The sequence below is a fragment of the Candoia aspera genome, chromosome 4, assembly GCF_035149785.1.
Source record: "Candoia aspera isolate rCanAsp1 chromosome 4, rCanAsp1.hap2, whole genome shotgun sequence".
Taxonomy (NCBI): Eukaryota; Metazoa; Chordata; class Lepidosauria; order Squamata; family Boidae; genus Candoia; species Candoia aspera.
This window is the reverse complement of record NC_086156.1, coordinates 15,489,680-15,506,331: the sequence shown is the minus strand read 5'-3', so window position 1 is coordinate 15,506,331 and position 16,652 is coordinate 15,489,680. Positions and strand designations below refer to the sequence as shown.

Here is a 16,652-nt window from a genome sequence, read left to right as displayed (position 1 = left end):
GCCAAATCACAGCCTCCTGTAATCAGGATTGATTACAAACAGACAATTAAGAAGTATTTGGAACATGATCTGAACACTAATCCTGTCTTGGGTTCTTTCTTATACCTAATTATCAGCCTTAAGATGACTATTACGGCTTAATTACTAGATTTATTTCTGGAACTCCTACAGAAATGACTATATTGGGTGTGTGGACAATGCTCACTCTGTACGTCTATGTGCTTATTACCTGATACTTACACAGAAGAACATAATAATAAGAGAATATAACAAAGCATACTGTATTCAGTGAATATTAACGATGTACAGAACAAATTAATTGTATTTTTACCAGTGTTATACAGACTGATTCACTATAATCATTAACAGGCACAGACTGCAACAAGTTACAGTTTAAGCAAGCAGATCTTTTTCCAGCACATGGAAGAAAAGCTTGTTTAAATTAAATCAACACCAAGAAGCATAATTATGGCAGAGGAAAAAGTCCAATTACTAGGTTTTCAGTTTGGGAAGCAGTATGACATTTTGTTCTGCTTTTTGAATTCTTGTTCACCAGGTTTTATGTAGTCTATATTATAAACTTCAAAAGTTTTATTTTAAATGTTTCTCCTTATGCTAATTTGGTACTGAAGTTTCCCAACTCTGTTAATTACAAGGAAATACATTAACAGTACATTAATGCATTTGTATAGATTAATATACATTCTATCACACCTAACATACTTCTACTGTCAATATATTTGAATTTAGATCTATAGTAATTGATGAAACTATGCATAAATACCAGTGTAAGTGGTTCAGGTATTATTAAATTTTGTTACTGTTTTATGACTTCTGCTATATTAAAATGTTTCTTAGCTGCTGTGTTTTCAGTAAATGAAATAAGTATCTCCATGGGAAGAAGACTTTAATGGTCAGCATTTGGCTGCTTCTCCAACTGCTCAGGCTGTATATGAGCACTTAGCAAGACGCTATTTAAATAGTTTGACAATGGAGGCTATTCATTGTACTCAAATGTTTGAATATGCAACAAAAGAGTGCTTATTAAAATCAGGAATCAAGAGTACAATATAACTGCCAGCTTTCTCAGCTCTCAGAGGCATAAGAAAATCACCCTGAAGGTGAAATACCTTTAAAACCACTTGTCTATAAAAGACAAGCTGAATCCTATAAAAAAAGGGCAAATACTTTCATGTTCTTTATAATGATCCACTAGAATCTCAAATTATCTAAATACCTCATGAGGCAATTAGCATAATACGTCTGGGGAAAAGGGAGAAGTCCTTACATGATAAAATGTTGGCTCTCTGTTGTTTCCATCCATTGATTCTAGTCTCATCTACAGGAGCAACCAAAAACAACTCTTCTACATGATGGTCTTTTATTAGAATCCTCAGCCCCCTCACTATCCTGGATCCTCTTCTCTGGATGCACTTCAGTTTGTCAATATTCTTCAAATGAAGTATCCAGAGCAGGCCGCAGTACTTGATAATTCGTTTGGCTGGTGCAGAATACAGTGAAGCTATTATTTCCTTTGATGTAGACACCATGCTTTTGTTAATCCATTTGAAGTTTACACTAACTTTTCTAGCAGCTACCTTACAGCTGGGTCATATGGAGTTTATTAACCATGAAGGTGGCCTTCCCCAACCTGATGCTGCCAGTTGTGTTGGACCAACTCTCAGAAATTCCATCTTTAGCTACTTTTCCAGAAGTGCTTATCCAGAGCACTTTCCTAGGATACTTTTTCATATGTATAGCTTTCAAACCAAGTCTTACCAACTGTCTCTCTTTGTACCAGAGACTTACAGTATCTCTGTTCAACTTCACATATATAATTTTAGCACGATTCCAGCTTGATAGGATTCTCCTATATCTTAAATCTGTCTTCTGTAGAATTGTTTATTCCACCTAGTTTTGTATTATTTGCAAATATGATAAGCAGCCACTCATCACATTCAAATGAAGATCATTTCTAAAAATGTTGGATCAAACAGGCCCACAACAGGGACCTGTAGCATTCAATCTGAGACCGCCCAACAGGTTGATGTGAAGTGATTAATGAACACACACTGAGTGTGGTTGTTTAACCAGCTGTTATATATCATATGGACAAGTCAAAAGACATTATATCAACTCTGTTACTATCATCAGCCAAACTTTAATTTCATCACAACATGAAATCAGGTTTGTTTGACAAGACCCATTTTTTAAAAAAATCAAGTTGACTGGCATTAATTACATTTTGTGTACTACATATAAATTGGAGTAGTGGTAAATAAATGGCAAGGACAGGGCAGCTAGACAGCACTATACAGATTGCCTGATGAGTTGGGCTCATTCCAACTATGTGTTGAATATAGCTAAATGTACAGCCCAGATTCAATTTGTAAAATGAGAGATGAAGGAATTCAAACAGATCTGTTATTTATGCTCTCTCCCTGGGTAACCTGTCAGGCCAACATTGCTCTAATACGGTAAAAATGTCCTCTGGATAGAAATATGGGATGCTGCTGCTGTTGAATAATGATGCAACCTGAAGTTCTAGGAAACATGTTGCCCTCAGCATATTTTCTTGTGGCCATTGGTCTAATTTAAAAAACATCCTCCAAGCAAGCTGTTCAGAATTCTGACAAGAACTACCTGTCTCTTCTTTGGTAGCTGCTATTTGAGAGAGAAAGAGAATGAATGAGAGAGAGGTGATCAGAAAAAGAGGGTTTCAGAAAGAGGTAATGGGGGAGACACCCACTTTTGGCTCTGATCCCATTGGTATGTTGGCTTCAGTTCACTTACCACTGAATGCTGCTTGTAATAATTATTCCTGGGGAAAAGTGGATAGAAAAAAGTGTGTGCATCACTATCTTAGGATCTTAAATTGGCAAACACCAGCAATATAGATTTGGCCTTCATCAGTAAATGTTTCAACTGCCTATTACAAGAATTGCTTGGAAAATTTTTAATATTCTGGCTGAATAATTTGGTGATTTATAGTGGAGGCTGAAAAAAGAATAAACCTTAAGCATTTGAATTCATTTTCAATCTGGTTAAAATGTAAATCAGAAAAGGATTATCGGTTCATCACAACTATCCATACCAACACTTCACAATATTTCCCCTGATTCCATTATGTCTGAAAGCCCACCTTGTTTTATGAGTTTTAGAGTTTTTTCCAGACTGGTTTATGGCAAAATTATGTTATCCATGCTTCTGCTCAACAGTAAATGATACTGAGTGGATTTCCGGTTCAGAATTTTAAGTGAAGCATCTGTTTTAGATTTTTGATCCATCTACATATATATAAACAGGCATATTTTATAATAGCTGTTTTTTAAGAGCTATAATTGATTACAATCCTTGTATAGCTTTAATCTCAGCTATGTAACTTATCCTTGTTAAAACTAATTTAAGGAACAATTGACTATTGAGCCCTTCCTGTTACACTTTCAATATTTCCAAAACCCAAGTGAATTTTCTGTTTGAACTGATCTGACAATATGACATACAAACTCAGTAACTGTCAAACAAAGAAGCTGTTTTTTGAGTATCTAAGTGATGGTCAACTAAACAAGCTCAATATTAATAACTTTTATGACACTACCTATAAAACAATAGTGTTAACAGTGGAACAGAATGAATAGTTCGTTAGCAAAAAATCGTACTGTTTGGCTTCCTCTAGCCATCCCATCCTACTTTGTAAAACTTTGTTGTCTGAAACTTCACATCCATTTTCTTAATGTTTTCGACCTAGTGTCTGTGAAATTTTTATTGCTCCCTAGTTGATGATATCTGATCTGAATGTAACCACACACCTCTATGCTCAGCAGCATTTGTCACAAACCATTATAAATTATCATGTTGATAGTTTGCATTGCTGGGAAACCGGAAAACTTCCATAAATCCAAAGGCCTGTGAACCAGTGACTCTCTTCAGATATAAAGTTTTAAGACGATACATATAGCCAATAGGATGTTAGAGCAAACAAATCATAGGCGGTATAGAACTGTACCTTAAAAACATTTGCAATAGGCATCAAAAATGAAAAGATAACCTTTCAAAATATTTTCCTCCATGCATTATAACTACATTTGCTCTTTTTCTTCACCATCAAGAAATCCTAAGAAAATGCATTATTTTGAATACAAAAATTTTACTATATATATATAATGTTGCCTTAAGACCCAAATTTCAAACACGAAAATAAATGTGTGTGTATAAATATGAGTTCCATTCACATGAATTGTTTAAAAAAATCATTATAATATGCAATGTTTATGTTTTTAAAGTTTGGAGTTTGCATCACGTATCTGTGGATTACAACTATTTTCAGAACATTTCTGCATTATTTTCTTATTTCCAACAGTCCTTCCTTCTTTGATTTATATCCTCCCTTTACCCCACAACAGCAATCCCTGTGAGATAGGTTGGGCTGAGCAAGGGCAACTGGCCCAAAGTTACCTTGGAAGCTTCCATGATTGATGGCAGATTTGAAATGGAGCACCCTGATCCGAATTCATCACCTCAACCAGTATACCATGCTGGCTCTCTATAAATCAGAAGGATGCCTTTCTACCCACAAAGGATGAAACTATAAACATAGAAACTGTCTGCATGATGGAAACCCCCACAAGATCTTTAAAATTATACTCTTCCCAAAGAACATCCTAAGGAATATCAAAGGAAAAACTGGAATGTAGTTATGAAACTGTAATGTTAAACACACCCCAAGTTGCTCAGTCTGGTATCTGCTGCTCTGGGTGTCTGTGGGGGGAGATAAAAAAAAGAAAGAAGTCAAGATGTTGGGGAGGGGTGCTTTGATTGTGTGGTCATGGCCACCATTTTGACTTTTTTGAATCCTCCTGGGGATACCTCTGCCACTACTCTAAAAATTGCACGTACTCCATGCCTGTATGTGATCTCAGAGTCCTCAAGCCCTTTGTTTTAATCAGGGATTACAAGATGAAGGTAAGGCTGTCCCATCTAAAAGTTTTGGGGAACAATTTGGCAAGCTTTCCTCCAAACTTGTAATTAAAAAATTCGAAGGAAAATTTACCAGGTTGGCCTGGGGGAGATGGAGTTTGTGCTTACTTTTCAAATTCACAAGGTGGTTGAACAACTTTTTCTTTTTACCTTTAAAATGCTGCTTAGCTTTTTAAATAGCAGAGGTTTCTTCCCCTCTCCTTTTCTAGAAAGACTGTGCAGTTATGTAACCTCTCAATTAGCTGCTCGCATGGGAAAGAGACAAGGTTGACCCCTTGGAAGTCTGAGGCTAGCTCTCTTGTACAAATCAGGACATCAGTGAGAAATAAAAGGTGAAAACCAGGATATAGAGCAGTGTTTCTCAACCTTGGTGACTTTAAGATGTGTGGACTTCAACTCCCAGAATTCCCTTATATGCATATGCTAGCTGAGGAATTCTGGGAGTGGGAAGTCCACACGTCTTAAAGTTGCCAAGGTTGAGAATGCCTGCTGTAAGGGATAAGGTGTCTCTGGGCAAAGAAAGAGAAAGGATGGATGAAAGGCAAGAAAAAGATAAACGCAAAGGGAGACTGGCAGAGGCATACGCAGCTGGCCCCAAACCAGGAACAGGGGCTGGTGAAATGGAAAGAAATACTGATATGAGATCCTGGAGACATGAAAACAGCCGGGAGGAAAACAGCGCTGCAAAAAGTGAGGTGCTGCATGGGATATGGATTAAGGGGGCAACAGAAGCAGCAGACGCAACACCCTGATTGTTACTGAAGCCAGGCTGAAATAAAAACAAGAGAACTGTTTAGTCTCAGTTTGAGCAGATCCCTGAGTTTGTTTGCTTAGACACAGGCTGGGCTATGGCTGCGCCTAGACAGCTTCAATGTGACAATTATTATCACCTTCCAATGTTCCCATAACGATTATTAAGGGGCAGATGCAATTCAGATTTAACAATAAACACAAATCTCTTATTTGCACCTCTTTCTTCAAAAGCAGTATTTTGTTATCTTTGATTTGGGGTTGCCAACATTGATTTTTGTTCACTTAGAGTGTTTTTTTGGAGCTAAAACATCAACTTCTTTGATTGCATGATTATATATTTTATCTATGCAGCTGTGATAATAAACCAAAACCTAGAATTGGACAATAATTGGTTGCTTAATACTAAAAATCCAAGACTTTTTGTCAAGTACACTAATCTATTGTCTCACTACCTCATACCTGGTAAAAGAAATAGGAATTTTTGAAAAGTGCGAGAAACTTTTTGAGTTTGAATAGTTTTTAAAATTTCCTGTGAAGAAGTATTTTTCTTACAAATCTACTCCTTTGGCACAAAACTCTTCATTTGAATTTAATTGTCACAAATCAAAGGATCAGGATTTAAAACAGAACACAAAGTAACACAGGAAGCATTTAAGCTGTACAATGAAAGGCCAATTTAAATAGGTCTGACTACAAAGCTTCTGGCTGTAAAATTACACATCTTTGCCTGACAACAAAACTGCCCCATTAGAGTAGAGGAAAAAAAAAGACATTGATTAGGTAGGTTTCAAAAACATGCACTAAAAGCAGCAAATATTCTGCAGAAAGATATACATTATGCCCAAGGATGTAATACACCTAGACCAAAGCAAGTTTGTTAGCTTTTCACCTTTACAGAATGATCATGTTGTGCTATCATATAGCTCCTCAATTATTATACTGTTACATTACTATCCAGCAGCTCCTCTAAATAAACACTAAAATATTTATATTACAATATTGTGTATTTCTTCTCTGAAGTGCAGGAAAAAGGGATACTCGGAGGACAGTATCTTTAAGAATCTGTTGAAAAAGCGAATTCTGAAACCTCCCTAATCATGACATTTAGCAGCGATGACTACACTAATGTTTAGAAATCCATACTCCAGGATTCAAGTTCCTTTTCACGCAGACATAGTTCATCAGGGAGTTTTCTGTCCCACCAGCCAGACACCCTGGCCAACTAGCCTTATCTTTCAGTTCCTGCTCACTGATCATTCAATCACTCACCCTTGTCAAAAGATGGAATCTCTTCATTAGTTAGGGCCAGCAACAGACATTTTGAAATTTACACTTTACACTTAAAAATCAGAAAGGCCCAAGGTCCCCTATGTTAAAAACCCAGTAGAAACATACAATCAGAATGCAGAAGGTATAAAAATGAAATGATGCTATGAGGAAGTACATATAACATCAGTTTTGGCATTCCCAGCCCTCATCAGTCATCACTTGGCAGGATCACAAAACCTCTCGGCTCATGTTCTGTTTGAAAAGCCAGATTTTCAAGTCATTCTAAAGTAGAGCAGGGGTGGGGCTGAACATCTTTGGGGGGATAGTATTCCAGAGGCCAGGGGTAGCAACAGAGAAGGCACACCTCTGGGATCCCTCAAGGTGGCACTCTTTAACTGAAGGGACTTGGTGCCTGCCCATCCTGTTCCATCTTACAGGACAGAGACAATTGGAGAACAGAAGAGCAGTTCTGTAGATAAATAGGCCTTGAGCCACGTAGGGCTTTACAGATGACAACCGACACCTTGAATTTCACCTGGAAACCCAATGATAACTGGTGCACATTGCAGAGCATAGGTGTCACATGGATGTACTGAGGTGTGCCTGTAACTGTTCATGCATCTGCATTCCGGACAGTTATCCGAGTCAAGGGCAGCCCCATGTATAGTGGAGTGCATTACAAGCAAGAGGTAACAAAACCAAGGGTGTCTCAGTCCAGGAAAGGGCACTATTGGATATCTCTTCCCTTCTTCCCTTCCTTGAGCTAAAAATACAACACAACCATGGTACATAGCTATTCTGTCCTTTCACAACACTCAACATTTACTGCTTGAGGCCACAGCCTCACTTTGTCTAATGGCAGGGCTATTAGTTAGGATAATTAATACTAAACATTCCCTTAGTCACTTTATGAAGCAATGATAGGACTATATTTCAGATCTGGTTCTCTGGTTTTTATTGTAAAGATGCACTGCTACAATTAATTGGGAAGGAAAAGAAACTTTTAACACATTAAAACTTACAGTGATCTTGATCTCACTTCTACCTCAAAACTACCTACTTAAAGAAATAGTTTCTGAAGACTCAGATAGTGATAGTGAGCAAAGTTGGCCCTCCAGATGTTGTTGAATTATAACCCCAGTGTCCTTCATCATTGGCCATGCTCACCAGGTTGCCCGGAGTTGTAGGTGCCCACCAAGGACACTCAAAGTTTTTATTTGGTGGAAAAAAAGCATTGCAAAAAGTTGCCAACCAGTAGCAATCATAACAGGAAAAGAGTCAGACTCACACATACAGTATGAGTAGATTAAGCAGTTTGTCAAAGATGGGTTTACTGGAATCTTGCCAATAAAGGTTGGCAGTTCATTGATTACCCACAGTATACAGAATTGTCCATCCATACTTCAAAGCTTTAGTTAGAGCATAGGCTAATGTCCTTTAAGAAAGTTGGGGTAGTCACAGAGCAAAAACAGTCCCTATTCAGAAACAAGATGAGTGTCTGGCTAATGACAAATCATTATCTTTCGTCCCATTTGCAGAGTAGGAGTATCATTAATTTGTGCCATAGGTTCTTTTGGAGGTTACAAAGATTCACAACTTCAGTTGGGTTAGTCACTCACATAATACCTCCCAGAAAGAGTTTGAAGGTATTCTCACGTGGAAGTCACATTCCACATCATGTACAACAAAACACCAATGAGCAACCTATGAACCTCCAACTTCTGCTTGAATTTTACAATTTCAAGCATCCCTCATACTGACCATGTGGGTTGAGGCTGCTGGGAACATTCAGAAGCTAATGCTGGTAACATCTGAAAGCTAATGGTTCCCCACCTATTACATATAAACCCAGAGGGAAAGTTAGTTCTCAAGTCCTCTCTGATGGAGTACATTTTTATATAAAGAGTAAACTTCTTTCCCACACTTGAAAACCAAGAGTACCTATTTACTGTCAGTAGGTATTGTGAGAGTACTACTTAAAGAAATTATTTCATACTGTTCTCAAGTCAATGCTACTTTAGCATGAGAACATTTGGTATATTTATTATTAAATATAGTGCCTTTCCTCTAATGTGCAAGTAGCATGTGTGCAATTACCTTAATTTCCTTTATAACAAGAAAACTGAGATAGGCTGGGCTTCTGAGAGATAGTTACTGTAGTAGCCAAAAGTCACCTACTGAGCTCCCACAAGCCAGAGGGGGCTGAACTTGGGTCTCACTGTCTCAGTTTAACACTTCCACTACTACTGACTTTTAATTAGGTTTTAGCACTATAAAGCATTTTGTATATTACATTCTATATAGTATATATATATATATATATATATTGATCAATCCAATCCTCAAATTCTCAGCTAACTCAGCAATTTGTAATGAAAAACCGTTTCTGTTACTCAATTTTATTTTAGAAAATTGATGTTTTTTTCTTGAAGGTACACCAATACAATCACAATAGGGGAAATCTCTGTAAAATAAATACACAGCCATATACACATGTGCACCCATGTTGTTCCACTCTTAAAACCCATTATAAACATATAACCGTTGTCATCAAACAAACAAACAAACAAATGAACTGCAACTAGTCAATAATGGTGAGCTTTTTTAAAAAAAAAAAGCATCATGACTTTTTCTAAAACACTTTCATAGTTATAACATTTTAAAAAATGAATAATTGCCTTTCCCCCCTCTTCTTCCTGCACATGCATTCCATGTTCTCCATGTCACACAAGCTTAAAGTTTCAGAAGAAATAACTAATTGGTCCACATTCCCAACAAAATAGGCAGATGGATTACAAGATTATAACTATGACAGTGCCTACTATGATGTATGCACTTGCATTTATATCCTTACCACAAATACATGATCCAATTTGAAGTCACATCTCCAAGAAATGAATTTTGCACACAGAATTTTACACTTATCAGCTGTTTCAACTCCCCACCCCCACTAAGAAGGTACTGTGAATGTCTTTTGTCCACTAGATGGTGCTGCGGTTCCCTTTACAGACCAATGTTACTTACTTGCATTCTCTGTCCTCTAAATCAAAGTGTGGGTTGAAGTTGATCATAATCCTCTGGTGAGGTTGAGGAGCTTGAATCAACCATTCACATTTTTGGCTTGGATGATAACTATTAGGATAGCCAGGAGAGGTGAGATACCCAGGCTCTAAAATTTTTATATTTTCACCACATCGATCTGCAATTAAAACACACACACATTATATTGAGGTCACACCATTTGACTGATCCATCAGGTAAATAATAGGTCATTCAGTACTTCAGCTCAAGCTAACATATGTTTCCCATAATTTGTGTAACTGTTTTTGCAGTTGTTTGTAGAAAACTCTTCTCTGTAAACAAAATAAATGGCTGAATGCAATAGTAAGCTCTTCTTTCAGGTCATTTTTAAAAGTACACCCAAACTGAGTAGCTTTACCAAATATTTTACCGAAATAAAGGTTTTGTTACTTAATAGCTACCACACAGAAAGTACTAACAGTGCCTAAGCAAGGATCGATAACAGATACAGATTATGTAGCTATAATGGTATTAAGTATCAAGTTTTACACAGGGAGCAACTTGAAGGGAAACAGGGCCTGACTTCCCTAGTGTTAGCTTTCTGATAACCCTGTTCTTTGTCATTAGACAGCCCAGCTTGTTTACAGCATCCCTTTGTTTCTGGTTTATCAGATACTAAATCTAAGCAATTTGAAGTCATCTGTACTCCTGAGGTCCAGACTACCAAGGAACAAAGTACATTGTTGAAACAGCAAAGGTTCAGTTGGCTCCATTACGGAAGTTTCCTCCCACCTATGCTGCTTGGGGACCAGATAAGAGTTAGAAAAGCAGACATGAACAGAAAAGAAAACAAAGTTTACTTCCAATTTCAAAAGGCTTTTCTCCCCCAGTCCTCCAAATCTACTGAGTTGTTCTGGAGTAAAAGCCAGTGCTCTGCCTCACAGCTGTGTTTTAGGGTTCGTTACAAATTATAGAACTATAAAGACGGAAAAGAGGAGAACTCATGAACCCCCAGTGTCACTAATGCCACCACTATTGTTTGTGAGTCTGCACTGGTTGGTTTTAAAAAATATGGACACATTATCTCATGCAATGTTACTGATGTCCCATTAACATCAGACAGACAAGCATGCATTAATGTAGCCTGCAGTGTTCCACCTTTTCCCAGCAATGGCATATACAGGTTGGCATTCTGCTTCTAAAAGAACTCTTGCAATATGAAAATGGCATCAGTGGTTCTCAACATGAAATTATCAATGTGCAGAATTTTACCGTAGAAAACCAGACCAATTTGAAAGAAAGAGTGCATCAAAAATGCATAAACTATAGCTATTATAGGAAGCATCTGCTATAAATTAGAAGAGAGAATGAGATGGTTTATTTCTTTCAGCAAATTGTGATTTTTGAGTTGGTTATATGTTCCTATTCATCTCTGCTTTGGCAGTTTGCATAGCATGTTTCTTTCCTGAGAACAAAAGATGTTGTCCCTAGGAGTTCAAAGTCAGCAGCCAATGACAGTCCTCTGCAAGCCTCCCGCATGTGGCCTGAGAGACACTCCGTTATGATTTGCCATCTGTAGCAGACTTAGGAAGAAAACTATCCTGCTTCATTAAGTCTTCTCTAATTCTATGCAAACAACATGGCAGAATCTGGAATCTGTGAAATGGCTGAAATAAACCAGTGCTTTGTGAATCACTTGACAGAGTCACTCCAGGAAACATTTAGCGGACTCACTACCAATAACACTTTAATCGCTATCTCCTGGGAAAGTGATAATATAATAAGATAATGTGGGCCATTAAGATGCTCTGGCTCTGTGAAATCTCTCTCTTACTTGATTAAGAGAAGCAGTTTCTAATGACTTTGGACCATTAGCTCAAAATAAGGTTAATGAATTAATTTAGCAGGCACTTGCACTGGACAGAGGGAGATCAGTGGATCTGTTGAATTGCTGCAGATCCAAAGAACTATGATGACTTCAGTGGGGCTAAAAATATTTTGCCCTCAACTGCTCAGACTCAATGACAGCTTTGTAGTTTCTTCCTACATTTGGCTCATCAGAGAATATTACTCCACGGCACAAAGGCATTTAGTACATCTTATTCCACTCTGCTTCCAGTGATTCCCTTCTCATTTACACATATCAGTTAAATTCAGTACTGTTCATGAATCCCTGAAGACACACAGCATGATCACGTAATCCCCACCAAGAAAGATTTGAGATTGAAAGAGGAGGTCTGGTTGGTTCTTCCAAAACATTAGATCTGAAACTGAATCTGAGCCATGACTTCCAAGGTACAAATACTTCCCTGCAAATTGATTCCCTGATTCTACCCATGTGAACTGAAGAAGCAGACAGAGAACTTGTTGAGTTGTTCTGTTTTTGCCAAATTAGCCATCTTCCTCAAAATATATTGGAAAAAGATTAATTTCCTTCATAAAGTGTGATTTAAATCTGTTCCTGTAAAAGACACACTACTTGCAGTCTCTTATTAAAACAATATACCATCCGAAGTACAGTGGAGGATGTCCCTTCTTTTAATTACTTTGATTGAAATCCTAGTCAAGCAAGAAGTTAGTATTTGGTAATTAGCTAATAACTGCTCAGACTTTGTTCAGGGAGGAAGAACCCGGGTGAATTCCCCCCCCCCATGCAAGCAAGTTAAATGCCAGCCACTCCTAAAGTTAGAACATTTTAAAGACTGCATAATATAATGAGATATTCCAGATGCCTGACCACTATTGTGCCAGAAACCCTTGTTGCTTTGAAGCTGCTGCTATCAAGCATTGCCTCAAAGCCAGATACAAAGACTATGTTAAGGGCATTCTTTCTTTGAACTGTTGCCTGTGAAGAACCCTTTATATTCCTTGCATTGACAGAGCAAGTATCCTGTAAACTCAAGCCTTTTTTATTTCAAGATAAGTACATATGAGAGAAAAGTCACCTGCATAGATAGCAAAGGTGGTTATATACCTGTATCTCCCTTAGAAATAACACTTGGTATTTCAAATACTCATCTGTTTAATTTTTCTGGGCAATCTTGTGCCACTGCCAAGGGAAGGAAACATTAAAATGATTGGCTATTATGTGAAAGCCGTAAGCCCTGTGTTACATAGTGCATTAGGGTATGGAGCCAAAAAGGAAGGGCTGACAGACTATGTGTGATGATGATTAGGTGTAATTCTAGATGAACACCCAACATTTTGTACATCGATCTTGATCTTGCCTTCTAGCCAATATAATTAAAACCTGTTTCATGGTGGGCTTGTTGTAAGCTCAGGTGAAGCGTCCTCCAACTTGCAGGGAGCCACCTGGATGCACCTGAAAGTGATCTTGGGTCACTTACCGCTCTTCAAAGCCCTGCCAAGGGTGACTGTGAGGGCTGCACAGTGCCAAAATAGTCCCCAGGCCATCTTCTCCTTTCGATGTGGAAGGACTGAAAAAAGGAACAAGATTATCCAGCCTCTCTGCAGAATTCCTCTTAGGTCTTAATTCCTCCTCCAGCAGGGCCAGTTAAATAGAAACAGAAAACTGATTCAGCCACCCAGCCGCGACGGCAACTATAGTAGCAGCAGCACCAGAAGTCTTGTTGATTGCAATAGGCTCTCTCTCTCTCTCTGCTATCTCCTTAAGTCTCCCGCATCCTGTCATTTAGCTGCGGTTTCCTGTGCTTTTTCCCACACTGAATCCACTTCCAGGAGATACTGTCCTTGCCATGTTCAAATAGAGGTTAACGTGGAAAAAAAAAGAAAAGAAAAGCCAGCGGTGGAAAAACTAACAAGGAAGTCGCCCCAGCGGCACAGATGGACGAAGCGCGCGGAAATCCTCGCCGCTTTCTTCTCCTCAGCCGGTTGCAAAACGCTCCCAGGGAAAGGCTCAGCGGGGCGCCTGCCTATCGCACCGAGGAGGAATGGAAAGCAGGGGTGAGGCAAGAGGCGACTTTTTCCCCAACTTCTCCTCCCCGCCCTCTTGCCCTCTTCACCTCCCAGCGTCTCGCCAGACGCGGAGGGAGGGGCGCAGGACCTTCCACCCTAGCGATCCCTCCGAAGGGAGACGGATCTGCCCGCGGGGAGGCTCGAGACGCGCCCGCTGCTCATACCCGGCGCTCGCTCGCTCGCTCGCCCTCGCCCGCTCCTGACCTGACGCTTCGTGCGCCCGGCAAGGGCGGCGGGGGGCTCGCAGTCCCAAAGCACCTCGGCGATGGGACGCCGCCTCTGCCTGCGCTAATCCAAGCGACGGGTGGCGGCCGCGGGGACGGTGGCAGAAGTGCCAAGCGGCTCCTTCCTGCAGCCTAAGGAGAAGCAGCGCAAATCAGTGGCAGGAAGAGAGGATCCGACGCTATTTCCAAAGCCACAAGTCCCCACCCCTTCTCCGCCTCCACCCACGCCCCCCCGCGAAGGAAGGATCCACATTCACCAAAGCCCCGAAATCTACCCGAGGGGTGAATGGGTGGAAAGCCGAGAAAGGGGTGGAGAGCCTCGGAGACAGAGGGAGGGACCGACGGACGAACGAAGCCGAAGCAAGAGGAGGCGGGCAGGAGCGCGCCAGCGATGAGGAGCCGCCTTCTCCTACTCCGCGCTCTGACCGCCTCCGAAGAAGCAGGGGTCTCCGCGCAGCAGGTAAGCGGAGTGATCCCGACCCGGCTTGAGGGGCCCGTCTGAAGACGCGGGCCACCCGCTCCCTGATCTCGCCCTTGGCGGACCGCCGTCGTCCTAGCACGCCCACCTACTACGCCAGGCGGCCACCCCCGCGGGTATTTCAGCGCATCCCTGTGGCCCTTCGGCGGGCCATCCCCTTTCGCCTCGTGCCGTAAGATGGCTACTCAGCGCACATAGGAAGAGGCCCGGGCCGGCTGGGCTGGCCCATCCAGCTCCGCGCCCTCGATCTTCGCGCGGCTCTCCAAAGGTGCCAAGGCGGCCCCGTTACCTGAAGGGGCTGAGCGTCTCTCCGCCGTGGCCCCGCTCCCTCCGAGGCTAAGGGCGCTATTGCAAGATCGGCTCTATTGCAGCAGCTCAAGGACTCCCTCTGCCCCGTGGGTCTTTGGCGCCCGTCCGGCTCGGACCAACGGATGCGCTGCCTCCTGCCAGCCACTCAGCGCTCAGTGCGCCCCGCCGCGACCTCGACGGGCGCGGGCATTAACAGTCCTACCTCACGTCTTGCGCGCTGTTGCGCTTTGTCCTCCTTCCACCTTTCCCTTCTGGCAAGCCCAGTTCAGCGATGTCCGCCCCTCGGCTACGCCTCCGGGTTTGACCCTGAGTCTGAGCGCGTACAACCCGTCCGCAGCCTCGCTCGTGGCTCCCCCCCCGCCTCCACACCAACTCCCCGGAGCAGAAGCTCTGCACTCTGGGGGAGGAACCGCCCCTTACACCTTGTACGTTGGCAACCCTCCAGCATCCCACACCTGCACCGGGCTTGTTTCATTAGTCTTCCCTCCGCCTCCTAACTCACCGCCGGCGCCTTATGGCCCGCGGGGATCGGGCGTGTTCTGCCCACAGACCCGTCCTCCGATGCTCGCCACCGAGCACGCTCCCTTCGAGGCTGCTTCGAATAACCACTGGTAGCAAATGAGGTGGCGGACAACCATGGAGGGTGCGCGCGTGTAGATCTGTTTGTGTCAGCATAAACGGCAAGCAGAAGGCGAAGCTAACTGAAGCGACACCGCACACATTCTCACTCAACGCACCCGCGATCGCACCCGCCGCAGACTCCCTGGAGACTGGCGGGCTCAGCGGAGAGAAACGCCGCGCGTTTCCTTAGGGCTTCCTCAGTTAGGGAACGACAGCGCCCGGACAGGTGGGAGCTGAAAGAGTTCGCTGGGCGAAACAATAAAAAGGTGATCCCGACCAGCCCAGCCGATTATTCTAAGTTGTAGGCGGGGAAGCGTCTGCCTCCCGCTTGGCCCTGGAGTTGAAGCGCTCGGAGAAAAGCGGAGGAAGAGGCGAGGGCGCGCCCCTTCCCGCCTCCTCTTCACCTTCGCTGGGGGGCGCAGGCGGAGATGGCCATGGGCGCCAGTGGGGGTACAGTGACCCCCGAAGGCCAGAAAGGCGAGGCTCTAGAGTTTCATCTGGGCCTGGTATCAAGTTCCGTCGCAGAGAAGAAAGGGAAAGTGCAGAACTGAGATTGAGGCAGTCGCATCTAGCAAGCAGAATTGCCACCTGCCCTGAAGCAGTGGAGCACCGCAATGGCGGAACTAGGAAGTCCAGGGCTGCTGAGTCTCCGAAGCGCCCTTGGCAGACGGCGCCGTAGCCAGCAGCAGGCCCGCATCGCCCCAGCTGGGTGCTCCATGTGTTTAGAGAAGGGCGACAGAAGCAATCTGCCCTTTTTTCAGGCCCCATAGTGCAAAACTGCATAGGAACGCATAAAGTCAATTCTGACTGACAGATTCGGTTTGTTTTGTTGTGACATCAGGAATGTAAAGCACTGAATGGTGGACGAGAGAACAGATCTAGAGGGAGCTTCACAACTGCAGCAAATACAACATTGACTGGCTGAAGAGTCTTCCTGTAAGATCCGTCAAGTCCAGCATCTAAAATCAAGCTGCGCCAATGAATGCCTGCACCAGAATCAGAAAGGATTAACTGACAAAGTTAATTTGTGGTTAGTTATTTCCTTGCCAGGATTCAATAAGCTA

At 42.1% G+C, this 16,652-nt stretch overlaps 1 protein-coding gene across 1 annotated transcript in view; it reads right to left on the bottom strand.

Moving 5' to 3' along the window:
• NRP1 (neuropilin 1) overlaps nt 1-15,280 on the bottom strand; it is a 137,029-nt gene extending 121,749 nt beyond the window's left edge. Inside the window, 3 exon segments of the mRNA XM_063303449.1 lie at nt 10,024-10,198; nt 13,368-13,913; nt 14,948-15,280. Coding sequence (XP_063159519.1) covers nt 10,024-10,198; nt 13,368-13,434 — 242 coding nt within the window. The 5' untranslated portion in view covers nt 13,435-13,913; nt 14,948-15,280.
• Between the last annotated feature and the right edge of the window lie 1,372 nt (nt 15,281-16,652).